Consider the following 27,838-nt stretch of genomic DNA (forward strand, 5'->3'; position numbering starts at 1 on the left):
ACATGCCCCGTCCAATCACAGACCATCACACTCTAAAACGGACCTTTGTGGTTAGTGGTATATAAAGCTCAACCGAACCACTCTCCGCTGGGTGACCCCTATTTCGGCTTTGGTGAACAGGAACTGATCCCAAGGACTGTTTTGTTGTCTCGTGTGCAGGTAAAGGAATAAAAAAAATTCACATAACACCTGTATTCTGATAAGCAGAAGAGATTGTATTGTTGACTAAGGGGGAAAAAAAAGGTGACCTAAGATGGGTCCTTGTGGGATTCCACGACTGATCGGTTAATTGGAGGCACAGAAGTGACTTAACGTGAATCTTTTGCATATTTTTCAAAAGACAGCATACAAGCAGATATCATGCAAATATGATTAATATATTTTTTATTGTTTATTTTTGTTTTTTATTAGATTTTTTTTCCAAGAATGCACTGCTAACATGTTTGATTACATATATTTTTTCAATTTCTCCATAACAAAGGTATTTAGGTTTTGTACAGATTGGTACAGCTGGTGCATTTGCTGAGTTTTTTTGCAGGACAGTTGTTCAGTCATATCAGTCTGACACGGCATCATGGACACATGCATGTGTGTTCACGAACTGTGCTGACTTGCGATCAGATTTCTGCTGTCCTCACAGTAGTATTCATTTGTCCATAAATGCCAGAAATGCTCTGGAATCAGGATAAATATAGACCCAAGGGACAAGCTTCCAATCTGGACCAACCTTTTGCTTCTGCTATTTTTAGTCTGTGATCATGTGCTGCTACATCAGAGAGGGTTCTTGCACAGGTGTTACTCCACTTTATAAAATGGCTGGATCTCATGGTCAGAATCAGTTCTGGGTTGATTCAACCATAGCATAGCAGATTACATAATGAACTCTGAACTACATATAATTATTGACATTTATACTCGTGTATGAATCCTGCAGAATAATATTCAGTCTCTCTGGGTCTAAAGGGAACAGAAAGGGACTCAAGTAACTAAATCCCAGCAGGATATACTGTAGGTCCACCAGGTCTTGACATGCAAATACATGTCACACATGTCAGACATGTCATACATGTCAGACATGCAAGTACATGTCACTTACAAATAAGTACATGATGAATACATGGACATGGACAAATCAGATGCAAGAGATAGCATATACAGCATGAAATCTCTCACTGGAATGACCAAAGGTAATGTGAGGCTAAGAGAAAGAGGGGTACGATCACCAAAATAAACGCTTCTACATATAGACCCTAGAATGACCTCCCTTTCCTGGCCATATCAGACATATGATATGACAGCTGAGGAGTGAAATACCTGCAGGTTACTTGGGTCACCGGAATACCACAGGACTTCAGACGTCTGTAAATGCACAGCTGCTGGTATATGTGTCCTGCACGACTGTAACACCATCCAAAATTTGTGACAGTTGCTAAAAGAGTCCAATTGGTTTTGAGTTCAAACTGTGCAGTTTAAATGGCCCAAAAGTCACTGATATAGTGTAAAAATATGAACACTTCAGGCCGGTTATTATATTATGTAAGAGGAATTAACAGGAGCTAAGGTATAAAAAATAGGACTAAAGAAAGTTGTGTTTAATACTAAGTTTTAAAGACTTACTTTGAAAACTAATTATCTAATAATGATTGCATTTTTGTCCAATTCATGTCATACCTACTCGAATCTCCTACAGTGTCAGAAACGCAATCATGCCTTTTGGAAACACCCACAACAACTTCAAGCTGAACTACTCAGTTGATGATGAGTTTCCTGACCTTACAAAGCACAACAACCACATGGCCAAGGTGCTGACCAAGGAAATTTATGCTAAACTGAGGGACAAGCAGACCTCCACTGGCTTCACTTTGGATGATGTCATCCAGACCGGTGTGGACAACCCTGGTGAGTAAAGATATATATATTACGTTCATGTTCAGGGCAATTGAGATGTCAGAATAAGCTAGCAAGCAAAGATTGGTAAAAAATTTTCCATTTGCTTGCCAGTCCATTAACGGCCTTGGAATGGTACTTAGATACCACTGATTGCCTTGTCATATCTGTTTTCTGACGGGTGAACGACTTCTTCCAGGTCACCCCTTCATCATGACCGTTGGCTGTGTGGCTGGTGATGAGGAATCCTATGAGTTGTTCAAGGATCTCTTCGACCCAATCATCTGTGACCGCCATGGTGGATACAAAGCCACTGACAAGCACAAGACTGACCTGAACTTCGAAAACCTTAAGGTGAGCTTAAGATGGGCAAACTGTAGAATCTTTAAGGTTCTCGAATTATGAGGTTACAAAACCAGAAACCAGAAATATCTAGGTGATTTTTAATATGTTACAAATTAAGGGTCCACATTAAATAACCAAATAATTAAAAGCTCCACTCAAAAGTTCCCAGTGCTTTATCAGTGGACGGGTATCTGCAGTGCATCTGGTCACTGTAAAACCTCGATGCAGAACATATTACACTGGTACATAAAGTCTAAATAAAGACCAGCTTTGGCTCTCCACAGGGTGGCGATGACCTGGACCCCAACTACGTCCTGAGTAGCAGAGTCCGTACCGGACGCAGCATCAAGGGATACGCTTTGCCCCCCCACAACAGCCGTGCTGAGCGCAGGGCTGTGGAGAAGCTGTCTGTTGAGGGTAGGCCTCCAATGCAAGCATAAACACACTTCATCCCAGGACACTAAGTGACTCGTTTTTAAGTACAGACCTTACCCTTTAGTAAATAACTCAAACAATGATTGTGGAACTGTAAAAAGTAGAAAGAGCTCTGAAAATTTGGGTTGGAGTTCAAACAAACTCCAACAAGCAATGTTACATTTAATGTTAACTAATCAATAAGTATAACATCACTTAACGTCTATGTTTTCCCCAGCTCTGGACAGCCTGGAAGGTGAGTTCAAGGGCAAGTACTATCCTCTGAAGTCCATGACTGATGCCGAGCAGGAACAGCTGATCGCTGACCACTTCCTGTTTGACAAGCCTGTCTCCCCCCTGCTTCTGGCTGCTGGTATGGCCCGTGACTGGCCTGACGCCAGAGGCATCTGGTGAGTGGCAGAAATGTTCAGGCTTAGGGTATATAGTAGGGTATGCATTATTACAGATGTTTAGCCAGTCTTCTTAATAGTGATTTGGGGCATTATTTTTTCCTCCTTCAGGCACAATGACCAGAAGACCTTCTTGGTCTGGGTAAATGAGGAGGACCACCTCCGTGTCATCTCCATGCAGAAGGGTGGCAACATGAAAGAGGTCTTCAGACGCTTCTGCGTTGGCTTGAACAAAGTACGCAACACAGAGACACTGCAATACACTGATACTTACCAGCATTTTTTCCATTTAAATCATTATATCATATGATTCTGACAAGATTGGTGGTTAAGTCCAATATTATTTTTATTCATTTCAAATTTGTTCTTCATTAATCTTGAGATTATTTTTTGCTGTTTTCTTTCTAATGACAGATTGAGGAAGTGTTCAAGAAGCACAACCATGGCTTCATGTGGAACGAGCACCTGGGCTACGTCCTCACTTGCCCCTCCAACCTGGGCACTGGTCTGCGTGGTGGTGTCCATGTCAAACTTCCCAAACTCAGCCAGCACCCTAAATTCGAGGAGATCCTGACCAGACTGCGCCTGCAGAAGCGTGGCACAGGCATGTACATCCACATTTATATATATATATGTTTACATATACGCTTATATATAAAGTAAATAAATTACATATATGTTTATATATAAAGTAAAAACCTTCTTATTGCCTTTCCTCCGCAGGTGGTGTGGACACCGCCTCTGTGGGTGGAGTGTTCGACATCTCCAACGCTGACCGTATCGGCTCTTCCGAGGTTGAGCAGGTGCAGTGCGTCGTGGATGGCGTCAAGCTCATGGTTGAGATGGAGAAGAAGCTGGAGAAAGGCGAGGCCATTGACAGCATGATCCCCGCCCAGAAGTAAAGAGGCAAACTCCTGTTTCCTTCTATTTTCCTTTCTTTTTTACACCAATACATCACTCGGGCAGCACACGGAGTGTTCAACTGCACTATGAGAGACTGCTTGACTTTGTCCGTTTCTCCTTTCGTTCTTCTTTACCCTCGTTTTGTTTCTTGACATCCGGCTCGTGTCCACCTTACGGCTGGTGTCATCTTGGGATCAGATTCCTAGCGCTGGTGCAAAACGCCTAGCGTCTCAGTTTCGCCTCAATTTGAACTTTGGTTGTAAAAAGTCAATCGGTCAAATTGTGAACCAATAAAAGCGTACCCCATGAAACGTACCTGTCTCTTCTCCATCGCTTCATTATTACAGCACGAGAACACTCTGCATTTTACTTGCTCTCAGGTAAAACACAACAGGAAGTCTCAGTATCAGTATAAAAGGTGTGTCCACATGTTTACCAAGAGTTCTAATAGTTTTCTAGAACAATAAATTTCAACCGATTACACTGCAATGACGTTTCATAAATACTTTGTAGTGTTGCTCGTTTTCAGTCCCACGTTCGCACGAATAAACTCAGACGCACAAGGATCTCAACATCAGTGAAGTTTTTATTTCTCTCCAGATCTTTTATTGTTTCCATTTCTCTCATTATGGCCAGAGGCACACAGACTTCTGGGGAACAAAAAATTAAAACAAACCACAATCTCATTACAAACTGCCTGAATCTCTTCTTTTTATCTTTCGCTGTTTCTTATCGGTTCTCCCGTCATATTGCATATTAGAATAATGCTTTATGAGAAATGCCATGCCGTCTCAGCGTACTCTCTCTCTCTCACACACACACACACAGCTCTCACTCTCTCTCTGGGAGTTCATGCTCGCACACACACACACACGCACACACACACGCATGCACGCACGCACACACTTACACCGTTGCAAACCCTGTTTCGAAGACACACCCCGACTCCCTCATATTCTCTCTTTCCGTCTCACCGGTTTTCCTTTTTCAATTTTTTATCTTTCTCTCTCTGTCTATCTCTCTTTCAGTGTCATGCAGGACTGCAGGTTACTTTTTATCTTCACCACACACAGAATGTTCTGGAGAGCTAGCAGAGGATTTCTGCACTAGCTAGAAATTAACCTGGAGGTCTAAGATAAATACTATAGTCATATTAATATCGTCGTTAGCTTCATATTTATATGCAGTCAGGGACTGACTGATATAAATCATGTATTTTCTTTTGTTTTGTTTTTTTTTCTTCTTCCCAAGATAATTATCCTAGAAAATAAATTAAGTACCTGTGCAAATATCCACAAATTGAAGTGTTCACATTTAAGACAGTAGTGCCTCCTGGTGGCAGAGCCGTAGGATGCAGCTGATTCAAGTCAAAGCGAGTGAGTGAGTGAGTGAGTGAGTGAGTGAGTGAGTGAGTGAGTGAGTGAGTGAGTGAGTGAGTGCACGGAGGTCTAAACACACACGTTTAACAGATAACAACCCCGGGACGCCCGGATCTGCCCAGACCCAGACGGCTTCTTAACACACCGCTCAAGGTTTGATACAGAAAGCGTCTCCGCTACAGGAGTCCGATCACAGAGCAGACAGGACAATGACCCAAGGATTTCTGGTGGGCGAGCATGTGTTTTTTCTTTTTTTTTTCTTGCACTCACATCAAATGAAGCGTTTGCCAGAACGCAGGTGTGAAAAACAAACAGAAACCAGAAGGATGGAAAGAATGAGTTCATCAACAAAAAGGGGTGTTGCAGACTGAAAAGCTTACAGTGTATATATATGGCACATAGTTTAGATTAAAGGTGCAGTTTGTGATTTTTCTGTTGACTAATGACGCCCGGGAAAAGGCTCCACCCTACACCGGACCTCAGGATAACTCGGCCTGGTCGAGGGGAACAGAGAGGCTTGTCAATGCTTTTGTTGCAAACACGGTTCACCTCACAGATAGCAGACGACTCCCTGAAAAATAAAAAATATACAAACTGCTCCTTTAATCGTTAAAGCTGAGGTGCGTAAAGCTGGGGAGGCAGTCGGTTTCTCGGGCTGTGTTAAGGGTTCGTTTCAGATCAGGTTCGAAACACTTCCTGTTGAAACTGAGACAGATCAGCTCCAAGCACCGTTCAGAAACCCTGCCATGTTCTTTTCTGTGATGATTTCATTTGCTACAAGAAAATGACGAATACATGATATATATATTTATATTTATATAAATAAAGACCACTGAGATCATTTGGAACCTTCGGAGAAAGCCAGTATCAGTAACTGCGAGATTTTAAGTTGGAGTGTTTCCAACTTTCCTCAGAGGAACCAAAGAGCCATATACGTAGGTCATCTTCTAGAGCAGCCACCTTCTGGGTGGGGCTTCCTGAATCAAATATTACTAACCAAATAATTTGGTTTCTTCCCTGTATTGTGCTAATGGAAAAAAAAACAGTCCTGAAGTGTGAAATTCTTCATTCAAAAGGCTACATTATGGTTACCGTCGTATTCCTACTGTACGAAAGAGGAAAAGAGCGAAAGCAGCAACGTTTTTCGACGTCTGGAATTTTCCACAACGGCGACGGTTTCTATAGCGACGATGTGATGTAGAACTCATCCAGGAACGCTGAAGGTCAATTTCAGGAGAGTTTCTGAAAAGATTCCAGCCACGATGCTCGAGTCGGCGATCAGATTGAGATTAAACTCTAGAACCAAGTGCGACTCCGGCGTCGTTTATGTACGTCTATTTAGCAAAGAACCGATGACACAACCCGATCCACCGGCAGCGGGTGTTACGTGGAAAGGCTCATGGGAGAGATATAATTACGTGAGGAAATAAAAAAGGGAGTTGACTAGGGGGAGGGGGAAAGGGAGGAATCAACCAATCATGTACTGTTGGAGCAGTTGAAAGACTTTAGTATTTAGTATTGTTAAGCACTTTAAGGTGTGAATATTCAAAACATCACGTTTGTGTAACGTCGTGTATAACGTTAATCGCTTTAGCCTTTAATAGAACGCAATGAGGTCCTCTAACAGAACCAATAGCCCCCTGACCTGCATGAATAGCCCCCTGACAAAACCCTGCTTGTTATTCCTTCCAAAAAAAAACAAAAAACGACCTAGTTATCTTACTAAATGATTCTAACTGCGATAGACCGCAATAGTCGACGCCAACCGCTAAGAAAAATCGCTATGCACATCTGAAACGTTTTAGTATTTCCTGTCTAATGTGTTTCAGGGTGGAGGTTCCTTTAAGTTCTCCAGCTAAGTGAGAAACCTCATCTGGTGCATCGATCCCCCCCGGGAGCCGAGAGTGCTGCATTAACACGGCTGTATTTTATAAAGCAGACACACTCGTACATATCGGACGTCGCTCGTCTGAAACACGCCGGGCGTTCGAGTCAACTCAGATAGCGGCCTGTGATTGGCTGATGCTAAGTCAGATGTTGGCCAGATGCTGAATTCCCACAACTACTGGATTTTTTTTTCATGGCTGAAGGCTCAGTTTAGGAGACAAATGAAAGTCAGTTTAAAAAGTTATTGATCATAGTGATTTTCATTCTCACTCAGACCTTCAGACCTTTTTAACGTTGCAGCTCGTGTTGTAAAGTTTCACTAAATTGAACAATTTATTTTTGACTAACTGCTGGAGAATTTTATTCGATATTCGAACGTGTTGATTAGCAGGACTCGAGCTCGGTGGTTATAGGAAGGGGTTCGGAGAGGGTGAAGGAGGTTTTGGTTGACGAGGGGGGGAGGGGTATAAAATAAGGGATGAAATGAAAAGTGCTCGGGCAACAAAACAAACCGTACAAAATACAGTTTACGAACAAACGAGGAAGCCGAGTGATGCCGAGAATAGAATCGAACTATTTCATGAGCTAAACAAGATTAAAAAAATACTACACTGGAATCAATCCAGGTCCTGTGGATGAGGTTGCTTAGAGGAGGTGTGTGTGTGTGTGTGTGTGTGTGTGTGTGTGTGTGTACATTTGCACTGTTTGTGTGGATACACATCTGCGTGTCTCTGGATGTGCCTATCAGGCGAGCGTGACAGCTGGGGGATGGCAGGGAGCGATTTTCCAGTTTATGCAACCAGAAGTGGGTGGAGCCAAGTCGGTTCCGGAAGGAGGAGGAAAAACATGCCCCGTCTAGGCCCCTCCCCCATCCGCTTAGAGCTCCACCCCTTTGTAGATCCGAGACGCGATGTGAGTGAATGCTAGTGGAGACTCCCAAAGACGTGCGTGGTGCACACTCAGATGACACACCTCCCCCTGGAACGTGACCTTTGACCCCGGCGGCTCGTGGCTGCAGCCGCACCCCCTTGCTGCATCGCGCACGGCCAGTGCCAACCCGGCGGGAGAGTATGGGGGGCGGGGCCTCACATCCCAGCCCCCTCCCCCGTGCCAGGGCTCGGCCTCTTTCTGATTCCCAAATAGATGGCAACTGAGAGAGAGAGAGAGAGAGAGAGAGAGTAGAGAGTGAGAGTATAGAGAGGGAGAGAGAGACAGAGAGAGAGAGAAGTAGATAGAGAAGTAGAGAGTGAGAGTAGAGAGAGAGGGAGAGAGAGAGAGAGAGAGAGAGAGAGAAAGAGAAGTAGAGAGTGAGAGTATAGAGAGAGAGGGAGAGAGAGAAGTAGAGAAAGAGAAGTATAGAGTGAGAGTAGAGGGAGAGAGAGAGAGAGAGAGAGAGAGAGAGAAGTAGAGAGTGAGAGTAGAGAGAGAGAGAGGGAGAGAGAGAGAGAGAGAGAGAAGTAGAGAGAGAAGTAGAGAGTGAGAGTAGAGAGAGAGAGAGAGAGAGAAAGTAGAGAGAGAGAGAGAGAAATACAAACAAACACATTACTCATCTCGCTTTGTTTGCACAGTTCTGTAACACTGCAGGTTCAGTAAAATAGTGACAACTTTTAGACATAAACACGAGTAAGAACACATACATCAGCTTTAAACCTGAATATTATTAAAGTGACGCTCACCCTGAGAGCGCAGATCGGCCGACTCTCTCAGGTTCATCTGCGACCCTGAAAAACCAAAGGACACGTTTAAGAATTCTGAACAATCCTCGTTTGTTCAGGAACGCAACGTGCCACAGGACTCAGGACAAAACCAGGCGCAATGCAGCATCACTCCCCATGTCTGGCATCGTAAACCACACACACACACACACACACACACACACACACACACACACACACACACACACACACACCTGTCTTCCTTAACCTAAGTAAAGGAAACATTTCCGCTGTTTTCCTCAGAAGGACAAACCAAATGTCCCCACAAGGTCACACCCATAACCTTACCACATACACACACAAACCCAGATGCATGCGCTGTTGTCCATGCACCCACCCACCCACACACACACACACACACACACACACAGCTAGAGAGAGATGCATGATAGAGACAGGCAGACAGACAGACGGGCAGACAGGCGGATGCGCAGGCAGACAGGCGAGAGCGAGACACAGGAACTTACTAACTGTTTTGGATCCCTGTGGAAGAGTGCAACCCGATACTGACTTATTAGAACCCTGCCTCTTAGAGGGGTCGAGATTGACCCTGAGAGTGAGGGAGAGAGAGAAAGAGAGAGAGAGAGAGAGAGAGAGAGAGAGAGAGAGAGGGGTGTTAAAAAAAGGAAAGAGAAGCAGAGACAGGAAGACAGAAGGAGCAGTAGGTTTGAAGGGTCGGACAGCAGCACTATAGACTAGCAGAGTGTTTTAGTGTGGAGTTCACACACACACACGCACACGCACACACGCACGCACGCACACACACACACACACGCACGCACACACACACGCACGCACACACACACGCACGCACGCACGCACGCACACACACACACACACGCACACACACACACACGCACACACACACACACGCACACACACACACACGCACACGCACACACACACACACACCAGAGTCAGTGCTTCCCAGCACTGGATAATGTGGACTTACTGTGTGTTTAATCAGAACTGTGAATGTGAGTCTTGCCTAAAGTCGAGAACTTTGTTGCTAGGCAACAGGGACAAACATGAACACTAGCTAGAAAGTGAGGCTAACTGTTTAGTTCACAGCCAAGTCATTTACCCCTTGTTTGGGTAAATGACTTGGATGTTAATGAAATAAAATGATATATATACAGTATATGTGTACATAAACAAAATAACAAGTGCCCATGAGTGTGTAGCGTACCTGCGTGTGAGTTTGGAGGTGATCTTGCTGAACAGGTTAGCCGTGGCTCTGGAGCGGCCGTGCGCCGGCAGCGTGGCGTCGTGGCTGAGCGTGGGCGAGGTGGGCGGCGGCCCGTAGGCAGAAGGCACGCGCTCCCGAATCTGCCCACCGTGGAACGTGCTGCGTATAGTTGAACCTCGCGTCAGTCTACACCGATCCGCTGAGGACGAGGAGGACGATGCTCCTGCTCCAGAAATACTGAGAGTGGAGGGAGAGGCTGGGGGGAGACGGTGAGAGAGGGAGCTGCAGACAGAGAGAGAGAGAGAGAGAGAGAGAGAGAGAGAGAGAGAGAGAGTTAGCTATTACAGTGTTTATAAAGCTACCAAGTCAGCACAATGAATCTTATTAAAGTGTGTGTGTCACCTGTTCTCTTTGCCGTTCTGCAGTAGAGACTGTCTGTCCGTGCTGGGCCGATCTGTACACACGTACGTGTTCCTGCGAGTCATCGTGCTGCCAGGGATGTTATTCTACACACACACACACACACACACACACACACACACACACACACACACACACACAGATATTGCGTTAATGTTTAGACTGTGTGATTCTGTATGATATTCCTGAGTCTCTTTCTGTCTCTCTCCAGCTTACAGTGGTGGCGGTCATGTCTTTCCGTCGCTCAGGAATCTCGGCTTTGTTTGGGTTGTTGGCCGTGCTGACCATGGGGCTGGAGGGCGGGAGGCTGCGGCTGCCCATCACACTGCAGCTGGCCTTGCGTGGGGGCATGCGGCTCTCACGTAGCTCACGGTCGGCCCCGCCTGTCGGACTGCGCTTAGGGTGCATCACAGGCATGCTCGGACCACCTGATACACACACACACACACACACACAGGTTCAAGTGTTTAATGTCAATGTTATTCACAGAAATATGTGTGTGTGTGTGTGTGTGTGTGTGTGTGTGTGTGTGTGTGTGTGTGTGTGTTTTTATTTCCCGATCAGAACTTCATTGTATGTATTTTAATAATTAAGTTCATTGGGTGAAATAACACACTTGACATATATATATATATATATGGGTGCCAATAATTTTGAAACCAGTGGCTTACACAAATTATTGAAAGAAAAAAAATTACATTAAAAACTGTAATAAAAATAATAATCAATATTTCTAAAACGTTTTGTTAATTAAGGGTGCCAATATTTCTGGACTAAACTTTAGTTGGTTTAGGAGTGTGGGAGGTACATAAGGACCGGGTCTGGGGGGACGGGCTCTTACAGAAGTCGCTGTGCCGCCGCTGGCGGTGGTAGGTGGAGGCGCTGCGCTGCGTCTTGCTGTGAGACGAAGAGGAGGACGAAGAGGCGGCGGCGGTGGCGGAGTGTTTGTTCGTTCCATTGGTGATGGGGCTCGGCCTCACTCTCGGCAACGTCATGCTGCCACTCACGCGTGACTCTGCACCGTCCTGCAAAGACAACCACAGACATGTATTTAATTAACTGTAGGAAGAAGAAGTGGTCAGTGTGAGTTGGGGTGCGGTGTGAGGTGGAGTGCAGTGTGAGGTGGAGTGCAGTGTGAGGTGGAGTGCAGTGTGAGGTTGGAGTGCAGTGTGAGGTTGGAGTGCAGTGTGAGGCTGGAGTGCAGTGTGAGGCTGGAGTGCAGTGTGAGGTTGGAGTGCAGTTTGAGGTGGAGTGCAGTGTGAGGTGGAGTGCAGTGTGAGGTGGAGTGCAGTGTGAGGTGGAGTGCAGTGTGAGGTTGGACTGCAGTGTGAGGTTGGACTGCAGTGTGAGGTTGGAGTGCAGTGTGAGGTGGAGTGCAGTGTGAGGTGGAGTGCAGTGTGAGGTTGGACTGCAGTGTGAGGTGGAGTGCAGTGTGAGGTGGAGTGCAGTGTGAGGGTGGAGCGCAGTGTGAGGTTGGAGTGCAGTGTGAGGTTGGAGTGCAGTGTGAGGTTGGAGTGCAGTGTGAGGTGGAGTGCAGTGTGAGGTGGAGTGCAGTGTGAGGTTGGAGTGCAGTGTGAGGTTGGAGTGCAGTGTGAGGTGGAGTGCAGTGTGAGGTGGAGTGCAGTGTGAGGTGGAGTGCAGTGTGAGGTGGAGTGCAGTGTGAGGTGGAGTGCAGTGTGAGGTGGAGTGCAGTGTGAGGTGGAGTGCAGTGTGAGGTTGGAGTGCAGTGTGAGGTTGGAGTGCAGTGTGAGGTGGAGTGCAGTGTGAGGTTGGAGTGCAGTGTGAGGTTGGAGTGCAGTGTGAGGTGGAGTGCAGTGTGAGGTGGAGTGCAGTGTGAGGTTGGAGTGCAGTGTGAGGTGGAGTGCAGTGTGAGGTGGAGTGCAGTGTGAGGTGGAGTGCAGTGTGAGGTGGAGTGCAGTGTGAGGTGGAGTGCAGTGTGAGGTTGGACTGCAGTGTGAGGTTGGAGTGCAGTGTGAGGTGGAGTGCAGTGTGAGGTTGGAGTGCAGTGTGAGGTGGAGCGCAGTGTGATGTTGGAGTGCAGTGTGAGGTTGGAGTGCAGTGTGAGGTTGGAGTGCAGTGTGAGGTGGAGTGCAGTGTGAGGTTGGACTGCAGTGTGATGTTGGACTGCAGTGTGAGGTGGAGTGCAGTGTGAGGTGGAGCGCAGTGTGAGGTGGAGTGCAGTGTGAGGTGGAGCGCAGTGTGAGGTTGTATGACCTCAGTCTTCAGGCCCAGCAGAAGGTAAGTCGCAGTGACTTCGTTATATTTCTGATTGAGTAACGCATCTTTGATGTCCTCTGTAGTGAACCCCATCCCAACCATCACCTCTACAGAGGGAAAGAGACACAAACAGGTTAAAGCAGCAGTGTGGAAAGTTTCTGCTGGATCTGAGATGTATCTGAGTCTCTATTAGTGCTGTGTTCGCTTCGAAGGCATGTTTACAATTAGTTTAGTGCGCCTTTAAATATCTGGTCTTCTGTGTGTGTGTGTGTGTGTGTGTGTGTGTGTGTGTGTGGACCCACCAATGCGGGCAGCGTCGCTGTAGTCCTCCACCGGCTCCGTGTGAGGCTTCAGCTCGTCGCCTTCGAACCCTGTGTTCATCCATTTGTCCTTCATCACTTGCTGTGGAGCGATAGATAAGGGGTGCAAGCACTTAGCCACTTAGCTGAAAGTAACCAGGACACCTGAACTCTGTGTGTGTGTGTGTGTGTGTGTGTGTGTGTGTGTACCTCCAGTGTGCAACGCTTGCTGGGGTTGAGCACAAGAAACCTGCGCAGAATCTCCTCACAGTCAGTGGACATGTAAAAGGGAACTCGATACTTCCCTCTGAGCACACGCTCACGCAGCTCCTGCAACACACACATATACACACACACACACACACACACACACACACACACATAAACACACAAACACACACACACACGGCGATCAACAACCAGAACTTGAGTCTGAACAGCAGCATGTGTACTCGACTCTAGGGAACTGTGTAAGTTAGGGTACAGGTTCGGACAATTGGAAAACTGGAACATTAATTTGAGGGAAATTAGGACCTGACCCCTGACCTTGAGGTTCTGTCCGTCGAAGGGCAGCGAGCCGCTAACCAGCGTGTACAGGATGACCCCCAGACTCCAGATGTCCACCTCGGGGCCATCATATTTCTTGCCCTGGAAGAGCTCGGGTGCAGCGTAGGGCGGGCTACCGCAGAACGTGTCCAGCTTATTTCCCAATGTGAACTCGTTACTGAAGCCGAAATCCGCTATCTTTATGTTGGAGTCGGCATCCAGCAGCAGGTTCTCTGCCTGAGACACAAAGGGGAGAGGAAAAGAGTGAAAAGTAGCCAGAAAGTAAAATACTGAGTCAAAGGTAAAGTATTTTGTAAAATGAGTGAAATAAAACAAATTAGAATTGAGCCACGCTAAAAATCTGCCTACGCGGCTTTATCTCAGTTGCATTAGCTAAACTAGCCATACGGCTAAAGTGCCTTGTTAGCAAACCGGTTAGTTTAGCTACCTTATAAAGACCAGCAGGCATTTTTTTTTTAGATAAACTAGATAACTAGTTTGCTGTGTATCTAAACTCAGTAGCCATGTTAGCAAGGGAAAAATCAACACACCGAGAGGCTAGCAAGCCAGTAAACTAGCCAACCACAAGAACGCTAAGCAAGCGTTGTTCTGATGTTCAGTATGATGTTCTCAGGCTTACCTTCAGATCCCTGTGAACGATGTTCTTCAGGTGACAGTAATGAACAGCCGAGACGATCTGCACACAAATGACAAAAACCGTCGTAAATCGTTTTTACCACAGTGGGCGAGCGTGATGCTGGATTCTGATTGGTCGTAAGGTGTCGATTCGTGTACTAGAGCAGCAGATCTGTGCACTCACCTGTCTGAATTTGGCTCTGGCCTCAACCTCCTTCATTCTCCCATGAGACACCAGGTAGTCAAACACTTCACCTGATGAAATAATCACTTGACACGTTACTAACGGATTTAGGAGAAACGTCATCGAGGGAGAAATAAGAACGACGTAGCGTGTAGAGTTGTCGTTTTTTTTTTTTTTATATTAAGCCAAATGTATCTGTGTGTAGAGTGGACTGTACCATTTATGCCTTCAGTTTACGCCCTACGGTTTGGATAACAGACATCTGGTTTCTAATTGTGTCAGACGCTTACCTCCGCTAGCGTACTCCATGACCAGATAAAGTGTTTTCTCCGTCTCGATCACCTCAAAGAGTTGCACTATGAGAAATATGAGACAACGTTAAATTAGCACAAAAACATGGTAAAGACAGACAGACTCACAGTATGATATGCTTATGCATTAATTAAAGAGAGAGAGAGAGTGTGTGTGTGTGTGTGTGTGTGTGTGTGTGTGTATCTGTGTGTGTGTACCTATGTTGGGGTGACGAAGAGCCTTCATGATCCGCACCTCACGAAACAGCTGCAACAAATGACAAAAATAAATTGGTGAAAGCAAACACACACACACACACACACACACACACACACACACACACACACACACACACACATACAGACACACACACAGAGAACACATTCTATTCCACTCCTCCTCTTCCCTCCTCTCTTATCCTCAGGCAGGATCCTATAGATCGAGCCTGTTGCCATGGAAACCCCTGTGAGGAGACCGAGTGCTGGTCCAGCTGAGCCGGGGGGATGATGGGATACGTGTGCAGTCAGGAAGCCACAACACAAACACAGAGGGAACTAACCTAGCAGCTATGCCATGTAGGAGACATTTGTCTGCAGTTAGAATGGCTTTAATTAAACACATCTTTTCCCGAAGGATTCTGGGAAATGTAGTCAACCACTCACTTGGTTAATAGCATCTCGGCTGCTCCCCAAACAGTGAATGTAACAGACAAAACACAGTGGCCACGCCCACTTCAGTGTGACTGACAGCAAAGCTAAGCACAGCTAGAGATGTTAAGGTACAGATCGCAAATAGAAATCTGACCGAGTCAATGAAAAAAAAAAAAAAAAAACATAAAACCTGCATTACTTTAGAATTAACACGTTAATGAGGGTAAATTTATTTAGTAATGTTAGTGAGTGACACATTTATGTGATTTATAAATCAGTCAGCCAATGGAAGTTAATAGCTAGCTAGTTACCTCACACTCGTATCATTCGTAGCTTTTATAGCATATGTACTGTATTTAACACACACACACACACACACACACACACACACACACACACACACACACACACACATTAACCACATAATATGTTCATTTTCTGCTTCTGTGTCAAATTACTTTGCTATCCAAAGTTATCCAAGCTAGCTAGCTAGCTAGAACTGTTAGCAAAGGTGCTATCTGAATCCAATGCTTCTTTGGGAACGATCTCTTGCTTATACAGCAAAACAACAGAAAGGCAGAAACAGCTAAATGCCAAAGAACTGTGATGTGTGGTGAAAAGATTAACGTTGTGTGAATAATAAAACAAACAAACAAACAAACAAATAAATAAAAGTGCTCATGTCTGTGTAAATGTAATCTGACTTAGTGTTAGGCGTAATGAAAATCGTTCAAGACGCCAATCATAAACAATTCAGTAGCTTCAGGATGTTCTGCTGAGAGAAAATATATGAATTAATTAATAATTAATTCATCATTTGACGGATTAGCCCTGCTTATTCTTTTCAGTAGCTGCTGCCTCGCAGCGGTCAAGCGGCCATCTTGGATTCAGTGCTAAATGCCAAGATGCTAATCTGCACCAACTTGAAATTATGAAAATATCAACAAAAATAAATGACGTGGTTTACAGACGTGGTGTGTGTGTGTGTTTGTGTGTGTGTGTGTGTGTGTGTGTGTGTGTGTGTGTGTGTGTGTGTGTGTGTGTGTGTGTGTGTTACACAGATGTCAGATCGAGACACTGAGGGAGTATTGGGGCCTGTGGAGGACCGCATCTGTCAACCTCTCATCTCCAACACACACACACACACACACACACACACACACACACACACACACACACACACACACACACAGAGAGAGTTTATAGTGTGATCTGTTTGTCTCTTGGCACTTCTCCAGCCCAGGAAACACACTTTGGAACAATAAACACGACTAATTTAAAACAACGTAAAACATTTATACAACCTTAAAAGATTATTAAAGATTTTTTAAAAAAAATGTAAATTAAGGATCGCGTTTTTGCCACGAATCGTCTTACTTGTCATCTGGTATAATCAGTCAAAGGCCCACAAGAAGAAGCTCTTAAGGACAAAACTAGCAGCTTGTGTTAAAATAATATAAAATAATGTTTGGGGAAAACATTTAAACGGTCGATTGGTGACCGCAATATTCTTAACACACCACCAGAGAGTGTACGGTATATGGTGTGTTTCCTGTTTGCACTCATTTATCATCAGTAACTGATCTCATGGGTTCATGCGAACTGTAAAAGCCGTGCAGGGAAACAAAAACAAAAACCAGTCACCTTCCTAAACTGTAACCAGCATGAATGAAAGTCTTCAGGAAAATTCTGGCATGATTTCAGTTTCGCTAATCAGAAATGCTCGACGCGCGCTCGGCTGTCTGCCGCCACCTCGGAAAAGTCAGGAGGCGTGCGTCACCGTGACTGCCGGCAACCTTCCAAGAGTCTCCGAACTGGCATAAAAACTGATTTATTAGTGGACAGCTCTGCAGCGGACGCACTTGCGGGCGTAAATCAGGGCTGAGCAAACATGATGTGATCATGATGGAATCTTCCAGCAAGGTTAGCGCAGATGTGCTGCGGCTGATTACTGCTGTACATTAACTCCGTACTCGGTGCAGCGGCAGCAGCTCGCTGGGCATTGCGTCAACTCTCTCTCTTTCTCTCTCTCTCTCTCTCTCTCTCTCTCTCTCTCTCTCTCTCTCTCTCCCTGGACTGTCGTACACTGAGGAGAAACTTCAGGTCAGTGGGTTGTCAGTAGCGTCTAAAGACAAGTGTGGCACAGTGAAAAGATTGCAATATGTGTGCTGTAGTTTGTATTATAAATGTTTTGACTCACACGTTATTACTGACTCGGTTAAATACTGAGTTAGCATGAACTAGTAGTAGCTCTTTAGCTACTAGCTTGGTGGACTTGTTCAAACAGAAAGCACGTGTTAAAACATTCAGTAAATAGGTTAGCTTGGCATTAGAACTGCGTAAATGGATGATGACAAATCTCCTGATCCCTGTGTGTGTGTGTGTGTGTGTGTGTGTGTGTGTGTGTGTGTGTGTGTGTGTGTGTGTGTGTGTGTGTGTGCATGTGCGTGTGTGTGTGGAGGGAGCTAATGCAGGCCACAGATCATCTACTAGGAGGGAGATGAGTCACAGAGCAAGCTACAACGAACAGAGCCACGGATGTCTAGACATCCATTCATCCATATACCGACTATCAATTCCTTTATCAGTCCATTCACACATCTGTCCCTTCATCCATCTATCAATTTTATCATTCAGTTGTTCATCCTTCCATCTGTCTATTCACAGATCCGTCATCTGTCCATCCCTCTATTCATCTGTCCATCTAACCATCCGATTGTCCATCCATTCGACAACCTCTCCATCCATTCGACATCTCTCTTTCCATTCATCCATCCATCAATACCTCCATCTATATATCTAACTTATCTGTCAATCAATCCATCCGTCTTTCACTCTCCATTAAACCACCCGTTAATCCACCCATCCATTTGTCCATCTCTTAGGCCATCCATCCATCCATCCATCTGGCAATCTGTCCATTGATCAATGTTAACAGCTGTTGCTATGCTTCAGGGATCGAAAAAGAAAAATCTGGCTTCCTGTCTGTCGTCCAGCCCGTTGCTCAGCCCCAGCAAAGCTGCTCTCACTAAACACCACCCCGTGTTCTGTTCCTCCTGTCTGACTAGCTGTTTTATAAAAGAACAAGCTCGTTTCTGGCTTGCTAGTTATTTCTAGCTAGTACTAGCATGTCATCTCTCACCACAGTTTGAGACTAAAACTGGATTTTTTTTCCCAGAGAGATCTCTTAATCTCACAGCTCAGGGAGGAAGGACCAGTGTGACGGCTAAAGCCAAGTCTTAATGCTCAATTCGGATATTCTGCTCAGATCTGATTTTTTTGTTTGGCTGTTCACATTACCTTTTAAAATCTGGGCTATATCAGATACCAGCGCGAACGAACAATAACGATGACGTCACACGCAGCACGCCGTCGCGCTAAAGTTGGCGAGGTTATGGAGGACGTAAGCATTTTCGCTTTTCTTTCTAAATGTGTGTGTGACGGCAGCACAGAGACGCAGTGTTTTGAAAATTTTCGGATGTCGAGGGCAACTTTTGATTATTTGATCCATTTTGTAGGCGTAGTCACGTTTGTGTGCGTACTCGCCGGCGCATGATTGCGACGAATGTCGATGTAGATTGACGTAAAAGTCGCAACAAATCCGCCTCGGTTGTTCACACTGCGACTACATTGGGAAAAAATCAGATTTGCGTCTGATTCAGGACCACATATGGAAGTGGTCTGAATCTGATTTGAAAAAAATCAAATCTGGGCTAGATTTGAGTGTTCACACTACTCCTGAAGAAGTCTGACCTGGTCACTTGACCCCAAAAAAAAATCAGATTTGGGCCACTTTTACCTGCGGTGTGAACGGGGCTTAAGTGACATCATGCGTTTCGTCATCAGTGAAGTGCAAACAGGAAATGTATCTGATGCTGAATGCAAATCTCTGCTCTTCTCAAACACAGTGATAGAGCTGGTATTAACTGAACACCCACCGCGTCGTCGACCGTAGCGGCTAATTATCCAGTTAGCATCATGCCAGAAACCCTGACACAGAGCAGAACAACGGCTTGCTTACCTTTTGCAGGCTGGTTGGGTTCAGCTGAGTTTTGTCGATTATCTTTATTGCAACCTGAAATACGTAGGAAGAAGTGGGGTTAGTTCCTGAAGATGCTAGAAGTCTAGCAAGAAAATTCACCTGGACGCTCTTTAAAAGTTCCCTCTTTACTCTGATTGTCGTGGATCAGCCATGTGTGGTGTCTCACCGAGAACCTTTTGACTCATCAAGTGACCCACAAGTCTCTGCCCCTTACCAGACGACACCTCTCAATCCATAAACTTAGAACTGATGTGCACTTAAAGCTTGAATTCATTCATCGTTGCTATTTTAAAACCATGGATGTTATAATAGCCTTAGTTGGTTTCATGGCCAATCTGAAGAAGCTGGAGTATATCGGACACCAAACACCTCTCGAGTTGTTCAGCTGATTCTGTAATAAAGAGGAACTTCTGTGGATGTGACTTTAATGCCAGCGCTTCTTTTAAAGCTGCTAATTCAGACTAAGCGCTAAGCTGCAGGAACGATAGCGCTTGCCAACATGCCGCAGATAAATATGGCATTGTTCTAAAATCCACTCATGATTCATACCAAAAGTGTGTGTGCCCTCTCCGTTTGGAGGCTCCTCTCGGTTTTACAGACGAACGACACGTTTCTCTTTCCGCTTTTTTTTTGTGCGGTCTGCGACTTCACACTCTGGCGTCCGGTGACAAATCTGTCAGTGTGTGAAGTCAGGCGCACGTGTAAAAGGTCTGAATCAAACATCCATTCAGCTTTCTCTCTGTCTGGTCCTACTGATCAGAGCATACCGCATCTCCAAACAGAGCTGAACCCTACGATAACTATATTGTCTATCGAATAGTCAGGTCTCAGCTAGCTAGCAGATCAGTTACTTCTGTTCTGTTGCAGGCATATATTATGGTTATCGAAACAGATTAACGGGCTAGTTAATTGTAGGTAAATTATGAAACCAAATTACTAGAGGGGTCAAATTCAAATCAAGTTTTACTTAAAGGTGTGGTCTCCGTTGTTTGAAAGCCAATGTTGACATTTGAAATACAATTTGAAATTGAAATTTGAAAAACATTTCAAACACGCCCCTAACCTAAATGGGTTCCACCCCTGTTTTGATAGCTCTGCCCACACATACACAAGTATAACCCAATTATAAACCAGCTATTATGGTGGCACCTGTTGGGGCAGCTGACTGAGGGGATATTTTTTATCAATAAATGAACTCAATGAGTAATACTATGGTAATACAAATGTGTTTTTGTAGTAATGTGTGTTTGTACCGTGAAAGGTTTAGTTCCAGCGCTGGAAAGCTGATCCTATATTAACACGTCCTACTTCTTGTCCTTATCGTAAGCCTTTCTTCACTTTCTTTCTTTGTTTTTATCCTCCATGTCAATGTTAAAACCGCTTTCTGCTGATGTCACACACGCGCACTGAACACTCTCTCCGCCCATATCGACAAGACAAGAAGATTTCTGAAGCGTTTCTCAAACAACGGAGACCCCACCTTTAATAACTCAGTAAATGCTGGGCGAATTTTATTTAATCAATTATATCTGTTTGTTTGCCCTAAACAGTCAAAAAAAAAAATCAGATAATCTACAAATGAATCTTTCGAGGGAGTAAAACTGCTCATACAAATGAATTGAATGTGATTGTGTGATGTGATTCAGAATCCGTGCTCTCACCTCTCGGCCGGTGAGGACATGGCGAGCTAGCTTCACTTTAGCAAAATTGCCCTTGCCAATGGTTTTGAGGAGCCGGTAGTTGCCGATGTGTGGGTCGTCTGGGCACGAGGGCATGGAGTTGCGGCAGCGCACACCGAGAGAGCGACTCGACACGCTGGTGCCCTTCTCCGAACGGCTGGCCGCCAGAGACGCATGCTACATCGGGATGAAGGGACAACACGAAAATTATAAGCAGATTTCCAGCTAGCAAACGCGCACTGAGGGTAAAAGCAGCAGAATTTAGAACAACACAAAAACAATTTACAGGTCCATTGATACAACACAACTACACAACATTTCTTTTCACCTCTTCTGTGTATTAAGTTCGATTTTTGAATAAAACAATGACCATGAAACCAGCACGATATTAAACTATCAAACTTCTATTCATTGGCTTTAATTAGCCAGAAAGCTGTTAAGCTAATGTTAAGCTTTTAAGCTAATGTTAAGCTAATTTTACCTTCCTGCGTAATAATAACTAATCTACTTTTAATAACGTGAGCTCGATTTCTATCAGACTTGGCTACACAATCAAAGATTAGCAAGCTCCAACATTAGCTAGCTAGCTAGTTACATAATAGCAGATGGCTATTGATCAAGATTAGCTAATGTCATAGCAGCGGTGCATGAAGTCACTCGGGAGCTTAGCTAAGATTATGACGTTAAAAATGTTGATTTCTTTTCATTTGTTTTTTCAAAATCACGTTAAATTTGCGATCGGCTGACTGAATCGATCGTACAGACGACAGACGCGTCAATCGGTATGTACACGTCTAAATTGGGAGAAAGCAAAGCAGAGCATCAGAAACACACACACGCACACACGCACACACACACACACACACGCAGGGCCTGATGTGTTAATGTATTATTCCATACAGACTAAGTGATATTGATGATCAGATTAATTATCGTATTGATTAACCTGGCTGTGGCAAAAAAAGCATGAGCACACAGAGAGATGGACGATCTTCCATTAAGGGCACAGAGTGATAAATAAAAGACACGTTGTTCCTCTAAAATATACCACGGTGCATCTGACGGTGAACCCAGTTGCTTTCAACTTTAAAAATGTTAAAATTGCTTTATTTAAGGCTCCAAAACACAGAGACTCGTTCACAAGACAGTCTGGAATCTGAAAACTCCATACTGATTAATATTATATAATATATATTTATGGTTGGTTTTTAAAAAAATATGTGAAACTACAGTATTTGTTTATTAATTCGTTCGGAGCCTTTTTTCTATATCAAGTGACTCATTATGAAATTTAAATAGTATCTGAACACTGAAAGGACAGAAATGTGTTCTGACAGCAAAACAACACATACTCAGTGTTTCTGAATTCACTCCACTGCAATACCATGGGGGTGAGGGGAGCTCTCTCTCTCTCTCACACACACACACACACACACATACACACATACACACAATAACCACCATCTGTGCCATGCTACATACGATCACACGATCACAGAATAACAACGGATAGAGAGAGAGTGAGAGATGGAGAGAGAGAGAATCTAATTATCTAATATCTGGATGAATATAATAAGATCATTTGGTCTAAGTTTGTTGTTTTTATCCACACACTCTTGCTTACACTCAGACCGTAGCCTGATCCAGTATCACAAACCCCTACTGCATGAACACTAATCCCTCTACACGATAGCTAAACCCTACCTCACTATAATTAAGGAGATATCATTAACCCCTATTGCACCAAATCCTTATTAATCTATCACTAAACCGTAACCTTTACTGCAATATCGCTATCCTTTGCTTTACTATTGCTAAATCCTAATGCACTACCATTAACCCCTACTTTGCTGTCACTAACCCCTAATGCACTACTACTAACCCCTACATTGCTCTTACTAACCCCTAATGGACTATCACTAACCCCTACTTCACTATCTCTAACCCCTACTTCGCTATCACTAACACCTAATCTCTACTAAACTAGACTAACGCTAATCCCTAGCCACACTAATTCCTATGACAACACACTTTTATTAATCCCTACTATACTATCACTATGCCAACAAATCAAACACTAACCCCTACCCCAGTATTACCAAGCCCTAAAACACTATCAATATGCCCTACAACACTAACACTAACCCCAACCACACTATCGATATACCCTACAACAATAACACTAACCCCAACCACACTATCAATATGCCCTACAACAATAACACTAACCCCAACCACACTATCAATATGCCCTACAACAATAACACTAACCCCAACCACACTATCAATATGCCCTACAACACTAACACTAACCCCAACCACACAATCAATATGCCCTACAACACTAACACTAACCCCAAACACACTATCAATATGCCCTACAACACTAACACTAACCCCAACCACACTATCAATATGCCCTACAACACTAACCCCAACCACACTATCAATATGCCCTACAACACTAACACTAACCCCAAACACACTATCAATATGCCCTACAAGACTAACACTAACCCCAACCTCACAATCAATAACACCTAATCTCTACTAAACTAGACTAACGCTAATCCCTAGCCACACTAATTCCTATGACAACACACTTTTATTAATCCCTACTATACTATCACTATGCCAACAAATCAAACACTAACCCCTACCCCAGTATTACCAAGCCCTAAAACACTATCAATATGCCCTACAACACTAACACTAACCCCAACCACACTATCGATATACCCTACAACAATAACACTAACCCCAACCACACTATCAATATGCCCTACAACTATAACACTAACCCCAACCACACTATCAATATGCCCTACAACACTAACACTAACCCCAACCACACAATCAATATGCCCTACAACACTAACACTAACCCCAACCACACTATCAATATGCCCTACAACACTAACCCTAACCCCAACCACACTATCAATATGGCCTACAACACTAACCCCAACCACACTATCAATATGTCCTACAACACTAACACTAACCCCAAACACACTATCAATATGCCCTACAAGACTAACACTAACCCCAACCTCACAATCAATATGCCCTACAACACTAACACTAACCCCAACCGATGTACCAAAAAGCAACAAAATACCAAAAACGTACCTCTACTACGCTACCACTAACCCCTAAAACATTATTACTACCCCTAAAACACTAATCCCTTCACACGATCCGTAATGACAACACTATTACTAACCACAACACTAAACCCGATCACATTATACTGTACCGTATGTAGCCACGATACACATACACTACCCAAACCCACACATTCACTCATCACTAGAAACACTACCACTAACCCCACATATAATTTCGTGAGAAATGTTCGAATACCGAGAAGCCTCTGAAAATCCGGCTCTGGTGTATTTGACTACGCTTAGCGAACTAATCTGCAGTCATTAATCATTTATACTAGCAAAGTCAGAGGCTTGGAACACACCTGACTCAGCTCATGGTAATCTATTACAGCAGGACCAACAGCCAGAGGCTTCCCCTATTACGAATTCACCACAAGTGTGGGCAGAAGGCATGAAATATCTATTTGATCAGGACTAATCACAGATTCATATTCCGTGATTCAAGCAAACAAAAGACAAATGGAGAGTCGCGGATTTCCGTATAATTTTAGTTTATTTAGTCTACACTTAATCTCAAATGCCATTTTTACTACATGAGATGCTGTACGGGATATTTATTTATTTATTTATTTATTTATTTATTTTTAAATAATTGACTATGAACTAAATGTGCTTAGGATACAAATGAGATTGGTTCTGTATCACAAATACAAACAAACTAGTAGCTTGGTTTAAACCTGCACCACCCTGAACAGGCAGATACTAAGGATGAATAAAGGGAACACTACATACATACATGTGCTATATATCCGACTGCTGGCCTGGTTGTAGTCTGGATTAAAGTAAAAACCTACCTGCTTTTGCTTCACTTCTGTTGCTGGAGAAGCCCTTAGGCTTTTTAACTACATCTTACCCCTTCCCAGTTCTACCCCCCGTTCTTGGCCGCCCTCCTGACGGATTGCTGCGCTAGCACACTTGATTTAGCTTATATAGAATATTTCACTGCAGTGAGACCAACTGCTCCCAATAACCGAGCTCTATATCACACCAACAATGGGGTTCTCCGGCCAGGGCTGCCAGAAGAGGAGGAAACACTGCATGCTTCAACAGGGAATAAAGTACACCAGGGGCCTTGAGATATGTGTATTAAGCAAAAGACTGGTGCAAAGGGGTCAGGTGGGGGCACTGGATTTCCAGACCCCCCTACTGTGTTTAGCTTCAATCCTGCAGATAAATATCGCTGCATTGATTTATCTCACCTAAAATATCGGAAACATCTGATATCATTATCAAACCCTTCATGATTCGATGCCAGCGTGCTACAGCTGAATAAATTCAGTGCCTAAGCCTATTGCTTCATATTTTTCAGTTTCTAGTAGTTTAACTAACTATTAGAAATAACTATTTATCGATCATGAACGCATGCGAGGGTTATTTCCAATACATTCTTGATCTATTTGTTGTTTATTCCTAGCACTTTCAGAACCGAAGGTTACAACACAATATACGCTATACAATATTTGTTCAAACATAGTTGTATTTTTATTATGTTCACAAAAGGACTTCACACTAACAGCTCACGCTTGTGGAAATTGTTTGTTAGTTCATAGTAAACAAAACATGGGCGACTTGTTAGGGCAGAATACATTGGCGCTCGATTCGACTTAAATCAAAATCGATTTTTATTTCAAATTTACCAAAATATTTGTGGAAAATTTTGAAATTCCTGATCGTTTTGTCTTTTTTCCACATTCCAAAAAACACCCCAGTTATGTGCTAGCTGACTCAATAGCATAAGTAATTAGTTAGCTTGATAGATGGCGTCCATATTTCCCAGCAGCCTAGCAACAATGTTCTCTCAAATTTAACCAGGTCAATAACAAGCGTATTGTGTTTGCTGCCCCATGTCGCACATTAGTTGAGACCACTAATTAACAGACTGCAGGACGAGATGGTAGCTAATAGACTCTAATAAGGACACTTGGACTGGTGTATTAACATATCAACTCCCAAGTACCATAAAACTCAAATGCTGAATTTTTTGTTTGTTGTTATTGTTAGTAATTAGTTCATATCAGTCCTGTTAACCATAACCAATGTTATCACTAGATTTTTTTTAGTACATCAAAAAAAAACATTTTTTAACAGCTTGTAAGTTGAAAGGTACAAAGATTTCTGCTAGCTAGTTAACCCGTCTACCACCAGTGTGTTTACATTGGGGTGCAGCTAAAGAGGATTTTTGCCTTAAAACACACAGCATTTACGTCATTTTTGGCCTCAAACACTAAATGTTTAACGTTATTAAAATCCCCTGCACACACATTAAGCAGTCTGGAGGTAATACATTTGATTGACAGCTAGTCACATGACCATGTGTGTAGTAAAGCCTACAGAATGATAATAGTGAGAATACTGAGTACAACACTCCAGATTAGTATTAGTACAGAGTACAGAGTTGAGTAGTGCAGCATGTAAGAGCATCAACATGGCATTTAGGACACAAACGATTCAGTACCAGCGTCCGCGTTTTAATCGGTCGCCATGGCTACGGTCCAAAAGCGCATACGTGTATCCTCCTGTATTGACAGTACTCAGTAGGCCAGTGTGCAGTAGCCATGCAGGCGTGTGACAGCACCAGCACACTGTTTAGTAGGACAGGAGGCTCTGCGGTTTTGGAGCATAGCCCGGATGAAACCGGGGACCGGTCTTCGTAAAGCGGGTTTTTGTCGTTCACACACATTCAAGGATGATGCCCTTCTCTAACACCCCCCTCCCCCCCACCCCCTTAATGAGGGCCTGCTGACTCGTGAGTGAAAATAAAGCAGGCAAATAAACGGCACAATGAAGCACATGAGTAAAATGCGTAATTATATTAACGTGCACTTACGTGATCCGAGCTCCGGTCGGTGGCAGACGGTAAAGCGGACCGAGAGGACATTTTGTCTTTTTTTAATCTTTTTTTTTCTTTGTGTTCTGTTTTTACTCCCTGAGATTATAAGCTATTAGAGATGCAGGATGAAGAGGCGATGTGTGTGTGTGTGTGTGTGTCCGACACCGGGGCCGCGGTGCAGGCCGCTAACCGGCCCGAGTGGCGCTTACCGGAAAGCCCGTCATGGCACCGCGCACAAATCCGTCCGTTACCTTCTCAAAGCAGCCGCTTCTGAACAGAAAAAAAGCCGGGGTTCTGAATCGCAAAATGGTGGTGGAGGGGAAGCTGCTGCTGCTGATGAGGATGATGAAGAGGGGGTGGGGGGTCTGCTAAAACACAACGACGCTCGGCCAGGGAGCAGCAACGATTCCGTAGCACCTCACAGCCGCCGCCGCCCCCCGCCGCATCTCCGCGCGCGACGCAAACAACGCGCTCCCTTTTCTCATAATCGCGCTTCCGGTTTAATGCCTCGTCACAGCGTGGCCCTGACCGCCGGACTGACAATAAAACTATAGATCAAAGCTTTGTTCTGTCTTAAGCACCGAAATTCGGTCACATGCCCGTGACTGATTAAAGCGCGCTGCTGATGATGGTGATGATGATGATGATGATGCTCGGTCCGGGAGTGCCGCCGCCGACTGACGCTCAAACACACACACACACACACACACACACACACACACACACACACACACACACACAGAGC

General features: G+C 44.3%; 2 protein-coding genes across 3 annotated transcripts; one reads left to right on the plus strand and one right to left on the minus strand.

Moving 5' to 3' along the window:
- ckma (creatine kinase, muscle a) lies at window positions 1–4,274 on the plus strand. The gene is made up of 8 exons (XM_027178089.2): window positions 1–159; window positions 1,691–1,899; window positions 2,087–2,241; window positions 2,517–2,649; window positions 2,885–3,056; window positions 3,168–3,291; window positions 3,471–3,660; window positions 3,780–4,274. The coding sequence occupies exons 2-8, from the start codon at window positions 1,707–1,709 to the stop codon at window positions 3,956–3,958; spliced, it is 1,146 nt and encodes a 381-aa protein (XP_027033890.1). The 5' UTR covers window positions 1–159; window positions 1,691–1,706; the 3' UTR covers window positions 3,959–4,274.
- mark4a (MAP/microtubule affinity-regulating kinase 4a) lies at window positions 4,062–27,838 on the minus strand. Of its 2 annotated transcripts, XM_047809499.1 has the most exons (18): window positions 27,091–27,838; window positions 21,076–21,270; window positions 19,394–19,447; window positions 14,941–14,989; window positions 14,722–14,787; window positions 14,432–14,502; window positions 14,252–14,308; window positions 13,612–13,848; window positions 13,276–13,395; window positions 13,069–13,168; window positions 12,764–12,873; window positions 11,391–11,574; window positions 10,766–10,977; window positions 10,532–10,635; window positions 10,130–10,411; window positions 9,408–9,490; window positions 8,902–8,946; window positions 8,160–8,375 (listed from the first exon to the last, which is right to left on the minus strand). In XM_047809499.1, the coding sequence occupies exons 1-18, from the start codon at window positions 27,139–27,141 to the stop codon at window positions 8,311–8,313; spliced, it is 2,085 nt and encodes a 694-aa protein (XP_047665455.1). In that variant the 5' UTR covers window positions 27,142–27,838; the 3' UTR covers window positions 8,160–8,310. The 2 variants fall into 2 exon arrangements, with proteins under 2 accessions (XP_047665454.1, XP_047665455.1); XM_047809498.1 differs by lacking the exon at window positions 9,408–9,490 and having other exon boundaries at window positions 4,062–8,375.

The sequence above is a fragment of the Tachysurus fulvidraco genome, chromosome 26 (assembly GCF_022655615.1).
Source record: "Tachysurus fulvidraco isolate hzauxx_2018 chromosome 26, HZAU_PFXX_2.0, whole genome shotgun sequence".
NCBI classification, from domain to species: Eukaryota; Metazoa; Chordata; class Actinopteri; order Siluriformes; family Bagridae; genus Tachysurus; species Tachysurus fulvidraco.